The 17,722-nt window shown below is 53.6% G+C and overlaps 3 protein-coding genes across 3 annotated transcripts; all 3 read left to right on the forward strand.

Moving 5' to 3' along the window:
* The first annotated feature begins 1,342 nt into the window (after positions 1–1,342).
* Positions 1,343–8,865, forward strand: SMARCD1 (SWI/SNF related, matrix associated, actin dependent regulator of chromatin, subfamily d, member 1). The gene is made up of 13 exons (XM_049818507.1): positions 1,343–1,521; positions 1,643–1,830; positions 2,771–2,813; positions 2,910–3,032; positions 3,329–3,451; positions 3,939–4,055; positions 4,369–4,470; positions 4,555–4,716; positions 5,404–5,501; positions 5,935–6,070; positions 6,432–6,554; positions 6,800–6,901; positions 7,141–8,865. The coding sequence occupies exons 1-13, from the start codon at positions 1,354–1,356 to the stop codon at positions 7,192–7,194; spliced, it is 1,539 nt and encodes a 512-aa protein (XP_049674464.1). The 5' UTR covers positions 1,343–1,353; the 3' UTR covers positions 7,195–8,865.
* A 103-nt stretch (positions 8,866–8,968) lies between these two features.
* GPD1 (glycerol-3-phosphate dehydrogenase 1) lies at positions 8,969–15,389 on the forward strand. The gene is made up of 8 exons (XM_049818513.1): positions 8,969–9,931; positions 10,129–10,306; positions 10,935–11,075; positions 11,466–11,604; positions 12,559–12,671; positions 13,003–13,236; positions 13,427–13,533; positions 13,819–15,389. Exons 1-8 carry the CDS (start codon positions 9,891–9,893, stop codon positions 13,913–13,915), a joined length of 1,050 nt encoding a protein of 349 aa, XP_049674470.1. The 5' UTR covers positions 8,969–9,890; the 3' UTR covers positions 13,916–15,389.
* An 88-nt stretch (positions 15,390–15,477) lies between these two features.
* Positions 15,478–17,696, forward strand: LOC126046297 (cytochrome c oxidase assembly protein COX14 homolog). Its single transcript, XM_049818514.1, has 2 exons — positions 15,478–17,362; positions 17,442–17,696. Exon 2 carries the CDS (start codon positions 17,450–17,452, stop codon positions 17,606–17,608), a length of 159 nt encoding a protein of 52 aa, XP_049674471.1. The 5' UTR covers positions 15,478–17,362; positions 17,442–17,449; the 3' UTR covers positions 17,609–17,696.
* The last annotated feature ends 26 nt before the right edge of the window (positions 17,697–17,722 follow it).

The following is a 17,722-nucleotide window of genomic DNA, read 5'->3' on the forward strand; positions in this document are numbered from 1 at the left end:
GAAAAGGTGCCAACGCATCCCCACTTCTTTACTCAGTCAACAATGACATGCACTGTATGGGACAGCCTCTGAAATGACCCATGATCATCATTAATTGCTTAATTAATACTTGTGGTGTGACTGCTCACTTGGCTTTTTTTCCAGATTGATGCTGGCTGGATTTGTGTCCCTTTTCTCTCTGAGCAACCATAAGGGTAAGTGCTCTGGGGAATAGGGAACTTAATGCTAATACTTGCAGAAAGTGGCCTTTAATTCATAGAATCATTTAGGTTGGAAAAGACCTTCAAGATCATCGAGTCCAACCATCAACCATGCCCACTAAACCATGTCCTGAAGTGCCTTGTCGACACGCTTTTTTGAATACCTCCAGGGATGGTGACTGGGCAGCCTGTTCCAATTCTAACATCACGCTTTCTGTAGCAACCCAAGTCACTGTCAAGGGAATAGGAATCCTTTTCCTGGGTGCTCAGCCTAAACCCGAACAAACTGATTCCATTCACGTCCATTTATGCCCCCATAAGCTTGATTCTTAAGATGTTAAGGACAGCAGTTCTGTTGAGAGGTGTTACTGCCACGTCTGCACGTTGGACTCTTCCGTTCCCGGCGCAGGCAAAGCCTCCTTCCTCCGAGCACATCCCAGAGCAAGGGAGGCTTTGGGACCAGCATCTCCTGCAACAGACACGGATTTACAACGGCGAGCGCTGCACTTACGGCCTGGCAAGCGTGAGCCCAACACCCCAACCCTCCTCAACTCTGGGGCATTTCTGACGGTAACAACTCCTGCGCAGTAGCTCTGACAGCTGCAGTGAAAATCAGCCAGCCTAAATTAGGACAGGAGAGATCAGAATAAGTGCGATGTCGGCCGAGGTGGGTAGACGAGTCCCTGAGCGCGCCGGAAGGGAGCTCGACAGATTGCCCGCCTAAGGGTTCGAGGACCTGCAAATTCTCTTACAGGTGGTTTTGCACAGAGGTGGGAGCCCCTAACACACAGCCCCGCTCCTAACACCCACGGGACCCTCCGCTCCCCCGTGGCCCTTGCATCCCCCGCGAGCTCCCCACCGACGCTGTCCCTGGGACCCCGCGCTCCCAAGACCAACCCTCGTGGACCCTGTACCCTTCCCTAATCCCCCAGGACCCTGCTCCAAGACCCTACACCCTCCCCAAAAGCCGCAGGACCCCGATCCCACACCGCGCACCCTCCTGTGGACCCCCAAGACCCCTCCGCCCCGCTGAGGCGGGCCTCCAGCCAGCAGAGGGCGCCCGTCAAGGGCGGCGCCTCTCTAGCGCCCCGCCCGCGCCTTCTCTCTATGGCGTACGTCCGGTTCCGGCCCGCTCCCCTTTGTGCTGGAGAAGATGGCGGCGCGGGCGGGATTCCAGTCGGTTACTCCCAGCGGTGGCGGTGGTGGAGCCGCTGCCGGGGCCGGTGCGCTGGGACCGGGCACACCGGGTGGGCCGGTGCGCATGGGACCGGCTCCGGGACAGGGCTTGTACCGCTCGCCGTTGCCGGGAGCCGCCTACCCGGTGAGGCGGGGGAGGGGCCGGCGGGGGCGCGCGGACCGGCGGGGCGGGGCAGGGCGGGAGGGAACGGGAACGGGAACGGTTCCTCCCGGTGGGTACGGGACCCGTTTTCTTCTCTCCGCAGCGCCCCGGGATGTTACCGGGTAGCCGGCTAGCACCTCAGGGTCCCTCCATGGGGCCCCCCGGTTACGGCGGGAGCCCGGCGGTGCGGCCCGGGATGGCGCAGGCCAGCCTGGACCAGGCGCGGAAGAGACCGGCACCCCAGCAGCTCCAGCAGGTGCAACCGCAGGCCGTGCCCAACCGCAACCACAAGTAAGGGTCGGCATCCCGGGGCAACCCCGGGCAGCGGGGGGGTCATCCCGGGGCATCCCGGGATATCCCCGGACAACGGGGCATCTCGGGGCATCCCCAGGTGGGAGCACAGACCAGATGCATTGCCTCTCTCCCCAAGGGCTCCCCAGGGAGAGGCTGGGTTTGGGGGTGCAGGCAGGCACCCCTGAAATCGGAGAGCTGAAGCGGAGACTGTGGCAGGCGCGGGGCGATGGGAAGCGTCAGTTACGGACTCGGTGTAATCGGCTGGCTGCCCTTAGCGGCACAAAGCTTTTCTGTTTGTCTGCGTCCGGGGCGATCTGCCTTCATGCTGCGCTTGGGCTTCTCGTGGCTTCTTCTTGTGGAGCGGCTGAAAGGGACGTCGGCTTTCTCGTGCAGCTTCTCTGGGAGAGGGGGGCTGCCAGATAAAAAAATAACGTGCAGCTGCTAGACAAGAGCAAGTTTATGTTGCGTTTCTGGCAGTATAATGTGATTTCTCAGTAATGCTGGTAATTCATCCCTTGATTTAATGTGCAGGTCAATCTGAAGCTAATTGAGGCTGGAGAGTCACTTTGGTTAGGCATTGTGTCAGTATGCCCTTTCCAACTTGATGTAGGCCCGCTTTTTAAGCCCTTATAGGGGATGTGAAATGTTCAGGTAATCAGTTAGTCACACTGCTGCAGGGTTTGTTAGCTCTGCAGTGCTGGAGGCCTGGCAGGGGCTGTGGGGAATAAAGAGCCTGACTCTGCACTGGCGGTAATGATAAATGCTTCTGAAAATGAGAGCCTGGGCCTGAGACTGGCATCCAGGCTGAGAGCAGTGCTAATGCCGCAGCACTAAACCAGAGAATACGCCATCATCTTCCTCCCTTCACGAATGCCTACAGTTAATTTGCAGAAAGTGGTTGCCATTTTAATGCCTGTGTGTGCATCTTCCTTAACAGCGCTAAAAAGAAGAAGATGGCTGACAAAATTCTACCTCAGAGGGTGAGTGGCACACGCATTTGCAGCCTGTGTTGATATGAAGTAGGCTGGTGAAGTGCGGGGGAGCTGACGGTGATTTGCATTCTTGATTGGCTGTAGATTCGTGAACTTGTACCTGAGTCTCAGGCCTATATGGACTTGCTGGCCTTTGAAAGGAAATTGGACCAGACGATCATGAGGAAACGCTTGGATATCCAGGAGGCTTTGAAGCGACCCATTAAGGTAGGGGAGGGCTGCGTTCATGGTTATCATAAGCAAGGTTTGGAGGCTCTTATTTTAGTTAAGACAGCAGGAGGGCACTGAAGCTTGGGTCGTGTCCCTGTAAGCGTGGCATGTCAGGAGTCTTAACGCTCCAGACGTAACCAAGGAGTGGAACCAGAAATGCCTCTTCCCTTGCTACAGGAGAGGAGGGGAATATGAGGCAGCTGAAAACATTAAGCTTAGTTTTAGCAAAGCATAAGCAAGATAGTAAGCACTTTATTTCAGAGATAACACTGAGCCGGTGCTTTTTCTCTTAGCAAAAACGAAAGCTACGTATTTTTATCTCCAATACCTTCAATCCAGCCAAGTCAGATGCAGAGGATGGTGAAGGAACAGTCGCCTCCTGGGAGCTTCGGGTGGAAGGGCGGCTGCTGGAAGATGTAAGTGTGAAATACCCAACCACAGAGGTGATTTTTTGGATCTGGAATTGGCAATGAAACCAGTTTCTTAGTGTCTGAGAGCATAGCTAGGGGCTTGATATCCTCCTTCATCTCTGTTTTCCAAGGAGTCTGATGGTGACGAGACTGAGAGCCCAACTTGGAGACCGATGGGTATCCCCATGGATAACATGAGTTATACAAAGTTCTTATAGCTATAAGAATTAATGGTGAGAGCAGATCAGTAGCACTTGTGTACCCTGGCTCTGAGAACCAGGGCACTTGCATTGTATGTAATTGCTGAGTGATTTAATTCCTGTGAGCTCATCTTTAACTCCAGTCTTTCACTTTCTGACTTGGAACTTGATTTTCAAGCACATGTTGGTGAGTTTAGGCGTTCAGAACTTAAAGGAATGCTGTCGTGCACGGTGGCTGTGCTTGAGTGCTGAGACTTCTGTCCTAACACTTTTCCTTCCTGTGTTGCTTGCAGTCTGCTTTGTCCAAATATGACGCCACCAAGCAGAAAAGAAAGTTCTCATCCTTCTTTAAATCTCTGGTCATTGAACTTGATAAAGACCTGTATGGCCCTGACAATCACCTAGTAGAGGTGAGCTGCTTTTTGCTCTGTTACCTCTAAAAATGGGTTGATATTTCAGCAGGCAGGGTTTGTATATCACTCGTAACTTGAGAGGTGGGGATTCTTAAGGCTTGAACAAGTGGCTGGGAGCCAGGAGCTCTTGAGTTCTTATCTTAGCTTTTCCTCTGACTTGAACAAATGTATTGACTCTTGTTTCAAGTGGGGAATAAGGTGCACTTTCTCTAGGTGGGTGGGATTTACTGGCAAGCTTGGTGGGTGCCAAGCAGTGGGAGCAAAAGGAACCGAGTGTGGGGGTGCTTCTAAATGCCCTCTCCTGTTCCAGTGGCACAGGACTGCCACAACTCAGGAGACAGATGGCTTCCAGGTGAAGAGGCCAGGAGATGTAAACGTGCGCTGCACTGTCCTTCTGATGCTGGATTACCAGGTAAGATGTCGGGACTAACAGTGCTGGACATGTACTGTTAGCCAAGTCTGTGGCCATTTCACCTTTCTATGCTTTTTGTTTCAGCCTCCCCAGTTCAAATTGGATCCCCGCTTGGCTCGTCTCTTGGGGATTCACACTCAGACCCGTCCAGTGATCATCCAGGCATTGTGGCAATATATCAAGACTCACAAGCTCCAGGACCCTCATGAGCGGGAGTATGTCATCTGTGACAAATATCTCCAGCAGGTAAGTGTGGCTGGAACAGGTGACTGTTGGTCCTGGTTTCAGCTGGGATAGAGTTAACTGTCTTCCTAGTAGCTGGTACAGTGCTATGTTTTGAGTTCAGTATGCAAAGAACCTTGATAACACTGATGTTTGCAGTTGTTGCTAAGTAGTGTTTAGCCTAAAGTCAAGGATTTTTCAGCTTCTCATGCCCAGCCAGCAAGAAAACTGGAGGGGCACAAGAAGTTGGCACAGGACACAGCCAGGGCACCTGACCCAAACTGGCCAACAGGGTATTCCATACCATGTGACATCCCATTTAGTATAGGAACTGGGAAGTGGGGGCAGGGAATCGCCACTCGGGGACTAGCTGGGTGTTGGTCAGCGGGTGGTAAGCAATTGCACTGCGCATCATTTGTACATTCCAATCCTTTTATTACTACTGTTGCCATTTTATTAGTGTTATCATTATTAGTTTCTTCTTTTCTGTTCTATTAAACCATTCTTATGTCAACCCATAAGTTCTACTTCTTTTCCTGATTTTCTCCCCCATCCCACTGGGTGGGGGGAGGAGTGAGTGAATGGCTGTGTGGTGCTTAGTTGCTGGCTGGGGTTAAACTACGACACTGTTTCAGCTTTTCTTTGTCAGCAGCCAGTGATCACTGGCACTGAGCTTCCCTTCCTTTCCTTAGCCCTGTGTTTCTGTCACAGATATTTGAATCTCAGCGGATGAAGTTCTCTGAAATCCCACAAAGACTTCATGCGTTGCTTATGCCCCCAGAACCGATCATCATTAATCATGTGATCAGGTGAGACTGGTCCACTTCACTTCATCTTTCTAGGAAGAAGAGTGGAAAGGGTGGATGAGGCTGCTACAGGAAGACGATGTAGTATGTTCTGGTTTTCAGCAGTAGCTCCCGTGTTGCCTGTCATTGTTTCTTTTTACAAGAACAGCCGCCTCTTTCGTTTATCACATCTCTCTTTTCCACAAGGCACTCCCACGTTCATGCTGTCTTTTGCATTACACTTTTGTAGATAGAAATCTGCTTGGAGCAATCACTTGGTCTTTGTGCTGCAAAGCCATCAGTGGAGCTTTGCTGCTTGGTGTTAGAGCTGAAGCTAACACTAGCGTGGCTTGTCCCTGCCTGCAGTCCATATGCTGCATCATCCTACAGTAGCTGCAATGTGGTGCTTTCTTGAGCTGCTCACTTATTTTGGCTTCTTTCTTGTGGATGCCCCTAGTGTTGACCCAAATGACCAGAAGAAAACAGCTTGCTATGACATTGATGTGGAGGTGGATGATACTTTGAAAACTCAGATGAATTCCTTTCTGCTGTCCACAGCCAGTCAACAGGAAATTGCTGCTCTGGATAACAAGGTAGGAAGAGCTCCCTCAGATCTGCCCTCCTCATTGCTGGGTAGGAATGTGTCCCTGGAGCAGGTGAGCCCTGAACAGGACAGGAGTTCAGCTTTGCTCTCTTGTGCATTTGGAAGCTGGAGTGTGGTGAGCCATGCTTACAAACAGGTGGCTTTACCTGGAAGTGTAATTTTAAAGCAAATGGTCAGTGGGAAAATTGGTAATATTTAGAGCAGGAAACTGGGAACTGAAAATCCTTTCTGATAGTTACAAGTCAACCAGGCAGTATAAGAATTTGCCTTCACGTGTTGGGTCTCTTGATGTTTCTGTCTGACTTTTTCCCCTATTTCGGCAGTTTAGTTGCTGTGCTTATCTCCTTCAGATTCATGAAACAATAGAGACAATTAACCAGCTGAAGACCCAGCGCGAGTTCATGCTGAGCTTTGCCCGAGATCCTCAGGGCTTCATCAACGATTGGCTACAGTCCCAGTGCCGGGATTTAAAGGTAAAAGCTTTGTCTTGTGTAGAAGGTGGATCTAGTCAAACGCTTCCCTCATTATAACCAGCTCCCACAGAGAAAGAGAGAGGCAATTTCCTGCTCAGAAAGCAAGACTAGAATTGGAGTCGAGTGTAAGAACCTGACCTGACTGTACTGAAATTTCTTTGAGGAAAGGGGAGGGAGTGTGGGATTGCTCAGCACAGCCAGAGCTTTGGCACTCCCTGAACTGTTTTGTCCTTTGTGCTCTCCAGACAATGACTGATGTTGTTGGGAATCCTGAAGAGGAGCGTAGAGCTGAGTTCTACTTCCAGCCGTGGGCTCAGGAAGCCGTGTGCAGATACTTCTACTCAAAGGTGAGCATCCCTGAGCAGGGGTCCCCCTCCGTACCCAGTGGCTCAGAGTACCTGTCACTCCTTGGGAACAGACGCTGCCAGTGGAAAGCGGGAGTGCTAAACTTCACTTGCAGACACTGCTGATGCGTCTTGGTCCCAGTCTGAGTTCACCCTTTTCCAGCTGGATTCTGTGTTACTTGGATGCTGTGGTGCTGCACCATCTAAGTATGTTAATGCTGTGACTCTGGCTTCCCTTGCAGGTGCAGCAGAGACGGCAGGAATTGGAGCAGGCCCTGGGAATCCGTAACACATAGGCTGCTCCGCTCCTCCCCAACCAGAAGGCATCACAGCTATTTGTGGAGACAGAGAGCTGCAGAGTACACTGTTAAGGCTCACATAATCCCACTCCGGCAGTGAGGCCCGCATCATTATTCATCCTGGCATTGTCCCTGTTGGGACAACTCCAGGACACCTGGGGTCTTCTGGGGTGTGGCAAGCAAGACAGGCTCCACTGAGCACACATTTCTACCTGGTTTTCTTCCTGACTGTTGCCTTGTCAGTCCCAAGGCTTCCGAGAGCCTCCCCTTGACTCCGCACTGCCTGTAGTGTCCCCAGTAGCCAGTACGACTGCTGACTTGGAGCCTTTCTCAAGTTCAGAAACCACAGCCCATTCCTCGCCAACTAGCATCTAGCTGTGGCACATGTGAGACCTGGGTCTGGGAAGCCTGGATCTGCTGTAAGCGTGGGGTTCTGTGGCTAGTGTCTTCCCTGCCTCGTTTTATAGCATGGTGCCAGGAGATGTATTGGGCAGGATGCCATGAGCTGACATACCTCCCTGCCCTTACTCCCTCGCTCGGAGGGTGCTGCTGCACTGGGCTGCCTCATAGGTCACTCTCCTCCTTGAGGAAGTTACTGAACTGTGTAGAGAATTGCTTCTTCCCTTGTTCCTTTTTCCCTGCCCTGTTCCCTTCATGTTCTTTGACAGACTGTCCTAGGCTGGGATCACAGGGGAGATGAGGTATTGGCTTACTGCAGGGATGTAGAAACATTGGAGTGGTGGGACTTCTCTGCACTTCAAAAGACCTACACTTGCGCTTCCAGCAAGCCATCTGGCTGTTTTCCCTGTAGCAGGGAGAGGGGATGCAGCAAATGCCTGGTGGAATTGTGCAGGGGCGCAGCGTTGTAGGCTCATTCCTTTGGGACAGTTATCCTGTGTCAATTACTGTGGGGACCAGAGGCTCCTTCGTGTCGACCTGAGGACGTAACAAGGACAGTCCTTGGGAGTGGACATAGCTCCAAGCATATACAAGTTAGCAGGTGTTTCCATGCTGAAGCTCCTGTGGTTTTTAGTCAAGTTTTAGGTTCTGGGGCTGCCATAAGGCCCAGCATGGTTCAGGAATGTACAAGTAGATTTTTCTCTACTATGGGGAGTAGCAGCCCGGATGCCTCTTCATGGAAGGAATTACTAGTGAACTAGTGGCCAGGTTTAAGAGAATGGCTTCTCTTAACCTGGATCTCAGTATTTCTGCTTGGGACTGTAATGCAAATGGACTTGAAAGTTGGTCATATTCTCTTGGAATAGCTGCAAAGTCATGTTATGGATGAACACCTCTCATCCCCGCACCTGGCTTTGGTGTGGTTGGGAAGGTTGCTATGAATTTGGGAGCCTGGGTGGCCCTACTCCTTGTGTCTGTGTTACTACATGTCCGTGAGTAATAGACTCTCGACTTCCCTTCTCCTTGCCCCCTTATGAAATGGCTCCTCTGTGGTACTGGGGTGAAGGTCTTTGTGCTGATGAAGCAGCCCACTGACTCCTCAGGGTAATTGCACATGAAGGATGCTGAGTACTGCGTAGGCAAACATAGCTGTTGCAGAATAACTGCTTTTCTTAATATTACGGTTTTTTCCATGGACCAAATTTTTTTTTTTTGTACTGTATCCTTGTAGACGTCACCCAGTTTTAATAAAAGCCTCCTGCGAAGGAAGCTGTCCTCCCTCCTTCTGTGCTGACAGCATGCTTTCTCTCAGCAGCTGCCTTAGTGGATGACACTTCATTTACTTGCCTGGGAAGGGACAGGATTATGTCTACTTTTTTTTTTTTTTTTTAATAACAAAGCCAAGTGGGTTAAGAGACTGGAGAGAAAATATTCTTCATAGTTTGGCCTTTTATAGAGAGCCTTTCATGTAAGGATCTCCTGGCTTGCAGAGTCTGCTAAGCCTTTGCAAAGTGCTTTAGTGGTAAATAAGCAAAGTAACTTGAGCAAAACTGGAAATCCAGTGGCCAAGCTGCTGATTAAATCTAAGCAGCCACCTTTCCACACTCTGCTGCTTTGCAGAATTGTGACAGCCTGTTACAAGCCCCATGGGAGTCAGGCATAATTTTGAAGAAACTGTATTAAAGTTTACATATAAGGGTTTAACACTATGCAAAAGGGGCATTACTTTCTTCACCCTGCCTTGTTTATAAAAGTAGAAATACAGTGCTTTACAGAAAACCTGTAAGCCCTCGTTGCAAGGGAAAGAGATCATCTGTGTATAGAAGAAAGGGCAGTTTCCTTAAGGTCAGGCAGTTAGTGCTGCTGCTTAAGGCTGTGAGATTAGGGCAGGAGTTGTGCCCTGGGTCTGCAACCAGATGGTTCATATTTCTTTACTTGTGGGGGGAAAATGGCACTTCTTACGAAGAGGGGGAGAATAAAATGCTGTTATGCAGAAAAAGGGGAAGAGAGTCTCTGCAGTCACGACTCCCGGCTCTGCTGAGACTTGAGATCTGAGCTATTTCACCTTTGCTTCAGGGGAGCAATCTGCACCTGCAGTGCAACCCCTCATTGCCGCCCACCTTGCTGCGAGCACCGGCTGTGCCTGGGGAAGCCGCCCGGCCTCTGCCACCGGTGCCCGGTTCCCCCCGGGGGCGAGGCGGAGCCGGAGGCGGGCCGGGGCCGCCCCTGCTCCGGGCGGGCTTGAAATACCACCGGTGGGGTCAGCGCTGCGCAGTGCCCTGGCTCCCTGCACCATGGGTGGCAAGAAAGTCTGCGTCGTGGGTTCTGGCAACTGGTGAGTGCCTGCTGCCCGGACACCCGGGTCCCCTCTTTGAGCCACGGCGCGGTCCCCGTCCTCCCACCGGTGCCCCACGGTACCCGGTGCAAGCTGTTCCCATTTCACCAGGACCCCTGGTGACCTGTTGTGCACTGGGCTTATTGGTGCCAGCGGCTTGAGTGCCCGCTGCCCACAGCTCTGCTCTGCCCACGCAGGGGCTCGGTCATCGCCAAGATCGCTGGCGCCAATGCGGCGCGGCTGAGCACCTTCGAGAACCAGGTGAACATGTGGGTGCTGGAGGAGGAGGTGGGGGGCCGGCGGCTCACTGACATCATCAACACGGAGCATGAAAATGTGAAGTACTTGCCAGGGTACAAGCTGCCCCCCAACGTGGTGAGTGTGGCCCGCTGGCGGCCTCTCTGCTTGAGCGCAAGGTCTGGTGCTGACAGCCGGGCTCTCCCTGGTAAGAGGTAATAAATAGCTCTGCTGGGAGCTGCTGGAGCTCTGGTGCCCTGGGCACTGGGGGTGCGAAGGTAGGGAGGGGATGCACCGGGCTGCACAGGACTCAGTTACACCCTCCCGGTGACCTTGATCTGTGCTTGGACGAGCTGCGGCCCTGGCTGCTCTCGCTGCCCACCTTTGCCCCCCGCTCTGGTATCCCACAGGCTGGGCTTGAAGCCATGTGGCTGCCTCCAAGTTGGCATCGGCAGCACGCAGAGAGCCCGTGGGGCCTGCTGCCCCACGGCTGGCACTGGCCTGCTGTGGTCCCCAGAATGACCCCAGCTCTTTGCACCACTTTTCGTGGGACCAGCTCAGGCTGCTTGTGTCCTGCTCTGCTCCAGCCCCTCTGCCCTGCCAGCCCTGGAAGGGGACCTCGGGGCAGTGACTTTGTGCCCTTCCTTCCCTTACAGGGAAGCCCCCAGCAGTTACTCTCAAGCCCCTGCTCCCCTTGTCCTGGATTCAGGACACGCTCACTGCACAACTACAGATACAACTTACTGATGACAATCATATTCTCCAGGTAGCAGAGCCAGACCTGCTGAAAGCCTGTGCTGGGGCTGACATCCTCCTGTTCGTGGTTCCCCATCAGTTTATCGGCAAAGTCTGCGACCAGCTCAAGGGCCACGTGAAGAAAGATGCTGTCGGGGTGTCGCTCATCAAGGTGTGAGCAGGAGGGATGCTTCCCCAGGCAGTTTGCTGGGGCACTGGGCTAAAGGGGTTTAGCTGGAAGCAGCCTGACTTGAAGAGGCTGCAAAGGGAATTGTGGGGTTTTGGAGCAGAAACTGGGCGCCAGGTTTATTGGGGGAGCATGGGTAGAGTGGGAAGTGGGGGCAGAGACTTCATGGGGATTTAGAGGTGTATTGGTGGAGGAGAAGGGTGAGGGAATGTGGGGGATCTCAAGTGCTGTGAGGAGTGGGGTGCAGCTGAGCACTGGGGGGGCTGTTGGGATGAGAGTTGGAGCATTGCAGCACAGGCAATGACAGGATTGGGGCAGGTGGGACTGGGTCTCTGGGGGAGCAGGTGCTCAACTCTGTCCCTGGTTGTCTCCCAGGGGGTGGACGAAGGACCAGATGGGCTGAGGCTGATCTCAGACATTATCCATGAGAAACTGGGAATAGAGATAAGCGTCCTCATGGGGGCCAACATTGCTAGTGAAGTGGCAGAAGAGAAGTTCTGTGAAACAACTATTGGTAAGGAGCCAACAACCCTCCTCATTAGCAGCCTTCATTTCTGACAAGCAGGAAGAGGCAAAGGGGTGAGCATGGTGCAGCTTAAGCTACTGCTGCCTAGGGTGAGCTGGCCCTTTTTCCCTGTGGAGGCAGTGAGACTCCTTAGGAGCTGGATGAACTCATTCACAGGGTTTACGATGCAATTGCTCGCTTCATTAAGAACAGAGTTGTGTGTCTAAAAGCTCCTGCCAGCGTGGACTCTGAGCATCAGGCAGTCTGCCTGGCACAAATGAACGGGGTGGATGCTAAGAGACCCTTTAGGAAATAAGAGTTCCCACCTTCATTTCCTTGGGCTTCAAGGGATGCTCACCTGGATCTCATGTTATTGCCAGCCTGGGCTGCTTGAAAGTTCATTTGGTGACTGTTCCTAACATCCTCTACACTGTTTGTGAATCATGCATAGCAGCCAAAACCAACAGAACAGTTTGCTGGGTTAGAAGTTGTGGGATTCAAAGTGTATTTTAAACAAAAGCAAACATGCTGGGCAGGAGGCCACAGAGACTGGAGGGGTATAAGCAGAGCATGCTATCGCTGTGAGCACACAGAAACGCTCTCGTGCAGGACACTGCAGGTACAGGGAGAACAGCAGTTTCCAAACCCAAATTTGCAACCTTTGAAGATGCCTCTAATCTACTGGGCATATAATTTCTGTCTTGCTTGACACAGCAGCAGGGATTGTCCCCATCTTCTGGGAATTCCAAGGTTGAACCTTGCTTATCTGCCAGGCAATGTGTGCTTGGCACTTTGTGAACCTGCAAATATTTAGCAACGTCCATCAGATGGGCAATAGGTTCCTCCCGCTGCACTAGCTGCAAGGGCTGTGCTGTAGGAACACACCACTGGGCAGGAAAGCAGCAGAGTCCTAACTTAGGGTCTGCCCCCATCACCTTCCTCCTTCTCCCTTTGTCTCATCAGGCTGCAAGAACATGCAGCATGGGCAGACGCTGAAGGATCTGATGCAGACACCGAACTTCCGGGTGACGGTGGTACAGGAGGCTGACACCGTAGAGATCTGTGGGGCTCTCAAGGTGGGTGAGCCGCTCACCGGGGTTTGCAGGTCTTGGTTAGCAGGGCCTGCAGTTCTCTAGGGCTCTGCAGGGAGCTCTGGGGAGGAGGCTGGCAGTTGAATGAACCCCGCTGGATATTGCACTGTGGCCCGCTGAGACGGTTGGGTCAAAGGCCAGATGTTGGAGGGAACTGTGGATGTGTCCTGTTCAGCTGCTTGGAGGGATGATGATCACTGGTATAGGCAGAGGCAGGCAGGAGCCTGTGCTTGGGATTACACAGGCAGGTCACAGACACAGCAAAGTCCTGAGCTCCGTTGGGAAAAGATCACTCCACACTGCTGTTGTTTTCCAGAACATTGTGGCTGTAGGAGCTGGTTTCTGTGATGGGCTTGGCTATGGAGACAACACGAAGGCTGCTGTGATCCGTCTGGGACTGATGGAGATGATTGGCTTTGCCAAACTCTTCTGTAAGGGCCCTGTCACCTCCTCCACTTTCCTGGAGAGCTGTGGGATCGCTGACCTCATCACTACCTGCTATGGTGGCCGCAACCGCAAGGTGGCTGAGGCTTTTGCCAAGACTGGGAAGGTAAGCAGAGTGGGGAGCAGGCAACATTGACATCTGCATCAGCCTGCAGAGCAGGCAGGGAGGTGAACCCAGTTAGCACTATGGTATCCTGGCTTCGCTCGCCCAGTGCCACAGCCTGGTTCCAGGGAAGGAATGTGGGGCAGCAGATGGGGTTGCAGGGTCCAGCTCCCTCACTGTTGGGTTGTTTCAGTCTATTGAGCAGCTGGAGAAGGAGCTGTTGAATGGGCAGAAGCTGCAAGGTCCCCCGACAGCTGCTGAGCTGCATCACATCCTTAAAAGCAAGAACGCAGTGGAGAAGTGAGTGCTGTCATCTCTCTTGTCTGCTCTTTTGGGGTGGGGCTGGGATCTTTCCTGCAGCTGCAGGAGGGGAAACCCACCCTTAGTGTCTCTGCTGTTCAGGTCAATCTCTGCACTGCCCATATCAAACTAGCTGGGCAGGAATGGCCTGTTGGTTGAGGTACCATGCCACTGTCCCACCTGCTCCTGCCCAGTGGTCCTGCATGTCGCAACAGAAGTTGAGGTGCTCTGACTCTGCCAGCTGTGGTGACGGGGCAAGGGGTGACTTTGTTCATCTGCCCACAGGTTCCCCCTCTTCACAGCTGTGTATCAGATCTGCTACGAGGGCAAACCTGTTACTGATATCATCAAGTGTCTCCAGAACCACCCTGAGCACATGTAAGCGGGCTCTGCCTGCAAAACCACTGGTCCTGCCGAGATGAGTGGAGAGCTCCTGCCCACACCAACTTGCTCTGCTGCTACAGCTTTGCAAGGAGTCCAGAATTCCTGGGAGCCTTTGCAGAGTGCTGGAAGGGCAGAGGTTCCCCTTCTCAGCCCTGGACACTGCCAGCCTAAGCCTGGCATCTGCACAGAGGTACCTGCTGATCTCCCTCTCTCTTTGAAGGGCTCATTTAGCTTCTGCTGCTGTCTAGGGTCTGTCCTGAGTGGGGCTAGCGCCTTCCTCCTTTCACTTTCTCTTGCCATGATGGATTCAGTTCTCGGAGGGTCTCTGCCATCAGAGATCATCTTGATCAATACCAGCCGTGCAGGAGGCACTGCCTGGGAGGACAAGCTTTGCTATTAGCCCCGTGGGGCCACTTTGCATGATATCAGCCCTTTCCTGCTTGCTGCTGTTGCTTTTGGCTTAACTGTCTTGTGGAGAGGGCACAGTTCCCTGCCAGGCTCCACCAGGGTGAGTGAAGCTCCTCAGGACTTTCAAACAGGCTGAGAATCACTCTTCTTTCTAAGAAGCACTAGCACAGAAAATAGCATTCTTTCCCACCCTGCCATATGCTGCTTCCCCAGCCACCACCAGCTGCTCCTGCCGCATGGTACGGCTGATGCTTTGTGTGTGAGGGCAGCTCCAGAGTGAGACTTCAGAGCCTGTTTATTTAGATTTTTTTGCTCTTGCAGTCAAACCTGGCCTCTGCACCCAGGGAACCCCCCTGTTGTCACAGATTTGCCTGTGCTAATTCCATGCCCCCTGACTGTCCCTGGACAGCTTTTTTCCCCTCATATTGGTTTGTCCTCTGGCTGGCTTTGGCAATGCAGGGACCAACTGCCCCAGTCTTTCTGAGCAGCTGGCAGGCTGTGTAACCCTTGTCAGTGTACCTGACAAAGCAGTTGGGTCATGTTGCTTTTAGATGAATGATCTACAGCAGCTTTTTGCCTTCTCTCTAGCTTGCTCCAGCCTGTGCCTTAGCACGGTTTTTGCTTCTACGTGTGGCTTTCTAGAAGCTGAGAAAGCAGGTTCCACACTTACTTTCCCTGCTGCCCCTCCTGTGAGGGTGCTAGAAACTGCCCACTAGCACATGGGGCAGCAATGGACATGTGATCCACAAGAGGTACAAGGGGACCTCCAACATCACAGGAGAGGACAGAGGTCTCATGCTTCGTGCTGTGCCTTTGAAACTTGCCCCTTGTCCAGCCAGGTACCACGTGCCTCTCTGGTCCTCTGAAGCTGGCTCACTGCACTCATGTTTGCTCAGGCCAGCGTGTCCAGCGGTTCACTGATCCCTGTCTGGGCTGGCAGGCCAGAGCTGCTGCAAGTCTCGCTGTCTGCCCCCGTTCCAAGTCCTAGTGCTGCTGGGTCTCTGACTATCAGTGTACTTTATGAATGTTTAAAATAATAATAAACTTGGAGAAGAGAGGGGAGACCTGCTCTTTGCTCTGTGGCTCCAGTGCATCATTGTCTTTGGGTTGGTGCCTGCTGGACTTGCTAAGAGTGCAGAACAGGGCACTGTCAGTTCCCTCCTGGCTTTGCACCCTTGTGCGCTGTCCCAGAAACAGCAAGAATGCCCCCGCAGGTCACTGTTCAGTCACAACATAACACAGTGTCCCACTTGCTTTTTCTCAGCAGTGGTTCCAGTGTTAAAGTTTGGCTGTAGGACCCAAGAGGGCTGAGATTGCAGTGTTGAACTGGGCACGGAATCCTAACTCTTCTACCTGGGGCCTGCAGGAGCTGGCCCAGGACCCCACTGTGCCCATGTACCCCAGGCCTTCCCTTCTTTGATGTCTTGGCTTCTTGGGACATGCTGTGTTGTTTTATTCATCTCTTTTCCAACTGCTTTTCCCAGACTTGCCTTGTCCCTGTCTTTCTTTGAAATGCACCTCGTAGTGAGTGACCTTTCCAGGACTGTTAGCCCTCCACTCAGCCTCTTGCTAGGGGAATTTAATCTGCTGGCGCTGCAGTTGTTTCTGTGCCTTTTATTAGACACACTTTCTCGCTAGGCACCCTACGACCTTTAAATTCGACTGAGCTATCGTACGGAAAGTAGCCACCATCGGCTTCCTCTAATGAGGAACTTTACTGAGGTTGGAGGGGGAGGATAAAGGAAGTCCAGCGTGTTCCTGCAGGGCTGGCACAACTTCTAGTTCCCTTTGTCTTGAAGTGCTTCAGGAATCCCAGCTCAAGTGTTTGGACGAGGTGCATATAGGAGAGAGGGTCTCTGAGCTCTCCTCCCTCGTCACATTGCAGTCTCTCACCTTGGCTTGCTAAACTCTTGCCAGCACCTGCCTGGAGCTGCAGCAGGATCCAGAATTGTGTTTTGGACTTGATTTAGCCGTTAGCTCCCCTGCTGTGGAAGTGCTTTGTGCATCCCTCCTCCTGTGGGTTTCTTTGACACTCTGTGCTGCTGGCAGTGCCCGAGCCCCTGCAGGCTCTCCCAGCATTTGCTGAAGGTCCCAAGTCTCACCTGGGGCTGACCAGCGCACAAGTCTCTTGCTTGTAGACACCCCCCCCCCCCCCCCCCGCCTTGCACTAGTGCTGGAGTACATGAGCTATAAAAAGTCTTCCCTTTGCCATTTGGAGTTATGTTCTGCAGCCTCAGCACATCCAGGCACTGCAGGACTCTGCAGCCGCGGGAGCTGCTGCTGTGCAGCGGCCTGGGGAAAAGAACGAGGTGGGGGGGTGACTTGCAGCCTCAGTGCTTGACAGAGCCCTCAGAGCAGAGCAGTGCTGTGACAGCAGTATTCAAACGCTAGCAAGGAGCTCTGGGAGGAGAGCACTGCTCGGTGCCAACAGCTGCCCTAGTGCTTTTGGAGGAGATGGCCTCCTAAAATCCTCTTGAAGGAGGATCTCCGGCTGTGAGCACAGGCTGGGCCCTCAGGGAGGGGGCCGAGGCCTCCGAACGCCTCAGTGCCGGAGCGAGACTTGCACGGCCTTTGCTCCATCCCGTGTACAGCTGAAGACAAATCCCCTCAGGGCTCCTGCCGCCTCAACCTCCCTCAGGGCAGCCTGTGGTGTGTGCCTCACGGCGGAAAGGGCCCAGCTGAGAAAAATCAGGATCAAGGGAGGTGCTGAGGCAAGCGGGCCCCTGGGGAAGGTCCCTGCAGAGGCGGGGGACGGCAGCCCGGGGCTGCCATGACCCGGGAGGCTGCGGTGGGCGCCGAGCGCCTGACGCGACGCCTGAGGTGAAAGAGCGACGGAGCCACCTCCCCCCCCCCCCCGCCGCGAGGGGGCGCCGCAGTTCCCGCCTTGAACTTCCCGCCTCTGCGGACTACACGTCCCAGCAAGCAGCGCGGCGGTGTCCGCCCCCAGCTCCCACGTGACACGGGGAGGACGGGGCGTTAGGCGGAAGCGCACCGCAGCGGAACGACGTGCCGGTGGTAGCGGAGCCCGACGGTGCAGGTACGGGAATGGGGAAGGGCGGGAGGGGAACGGGGAGGGAATCGCTCCCGGCCCCGCTGACCGCCGCCTTGTGTTGCAGGCTCAACCATGGTATCCGGCAAGCAGTTGGCCGACTTCGGCTACAAGGCCTTCTCCGGTTCCATGATGCTGCTGACGGTCTACGGCGGGTACCTGTGCGGCGTCCGCGCCTACCGACTCCTCCAGCGCCGCCGGGAACGGAAGGCCGTGACCGGCTCCGAGAGCTGACCCGGCCCCGCGTTTCCCGGCTCGGCTCCCAGGGCCTCCGCAGGCCGGGAGAGGGGATGGAGCCCAATAAAAGCCCTGTGAAAACACCCGAAGTGCGGTGCTGGGTGGTGTGTG

Source organism: Accipiter gentilis, chromosome 16 (genome assembly GCF_929443795.1).
Source record: "Accipiter gentilis chromosome 16, bAccGen1.1, whole genome shotgun sequence".
NCBI classification, from domain to species: domain Eukaryota; kingdom Metazoa; phylum Chordata; class Aves; order Accipitriformes; family Accipitridae; genus Astur; species Astur gentilis.

Bases quoted from the DNA above. Each gene is read 5' to 3' on its own strand.
- SMARCD1 (XM_049818507.1), top strand. From the start codon at position 1,354: ATGGCGGCGCGGGCGGGATTCCAGTCGGTTACTCCCAGCGGTGGCGGT. The intron at 2,814-2,909 runs GTGAGTGGCACA...GATTGGCTGTAG, and splicing joins ACAAAATTCTACCTCAGAGG to ATTCGTGAACTTGTACCTGA. The intron at 4,056-4,368 runs GTGAGCTGCTTT...CTCCTGTTCCAG, and splicing joins CTGACAATCACCTAGTAGAG to TGGCACAGGACTGCCACAAC.
- GPD1 (XM_049818513.1), top strand. From the start codon at position 9,891: ATGGGTGGCAAGAAAGTCTGCGTCGTGGGTTCTGGCAACTG. The intron at 11,076-11,465 runs GTGTGAGCAGGA...GTTGTCTCCCAG, and splicing joins TCGGGGTGTCGCTCATCAAG to GGGGTGGACGAAGGACCAGA. The intron at 13,534-13,818 runs GTGAGTGCTGTC...ATCTGCCCACAG, and splicing joins AGCAAGAACGCAGTGGAGAA to GTTCCCCCTCTTCACAGCTG.
- LOC126046297 (XM_049818514.1), top strand. From the start codon at position 17,450: ATGGTATCCGGCAAGCAGTTGGCCGACTTCGGCTACAAGGCCTTCTCC.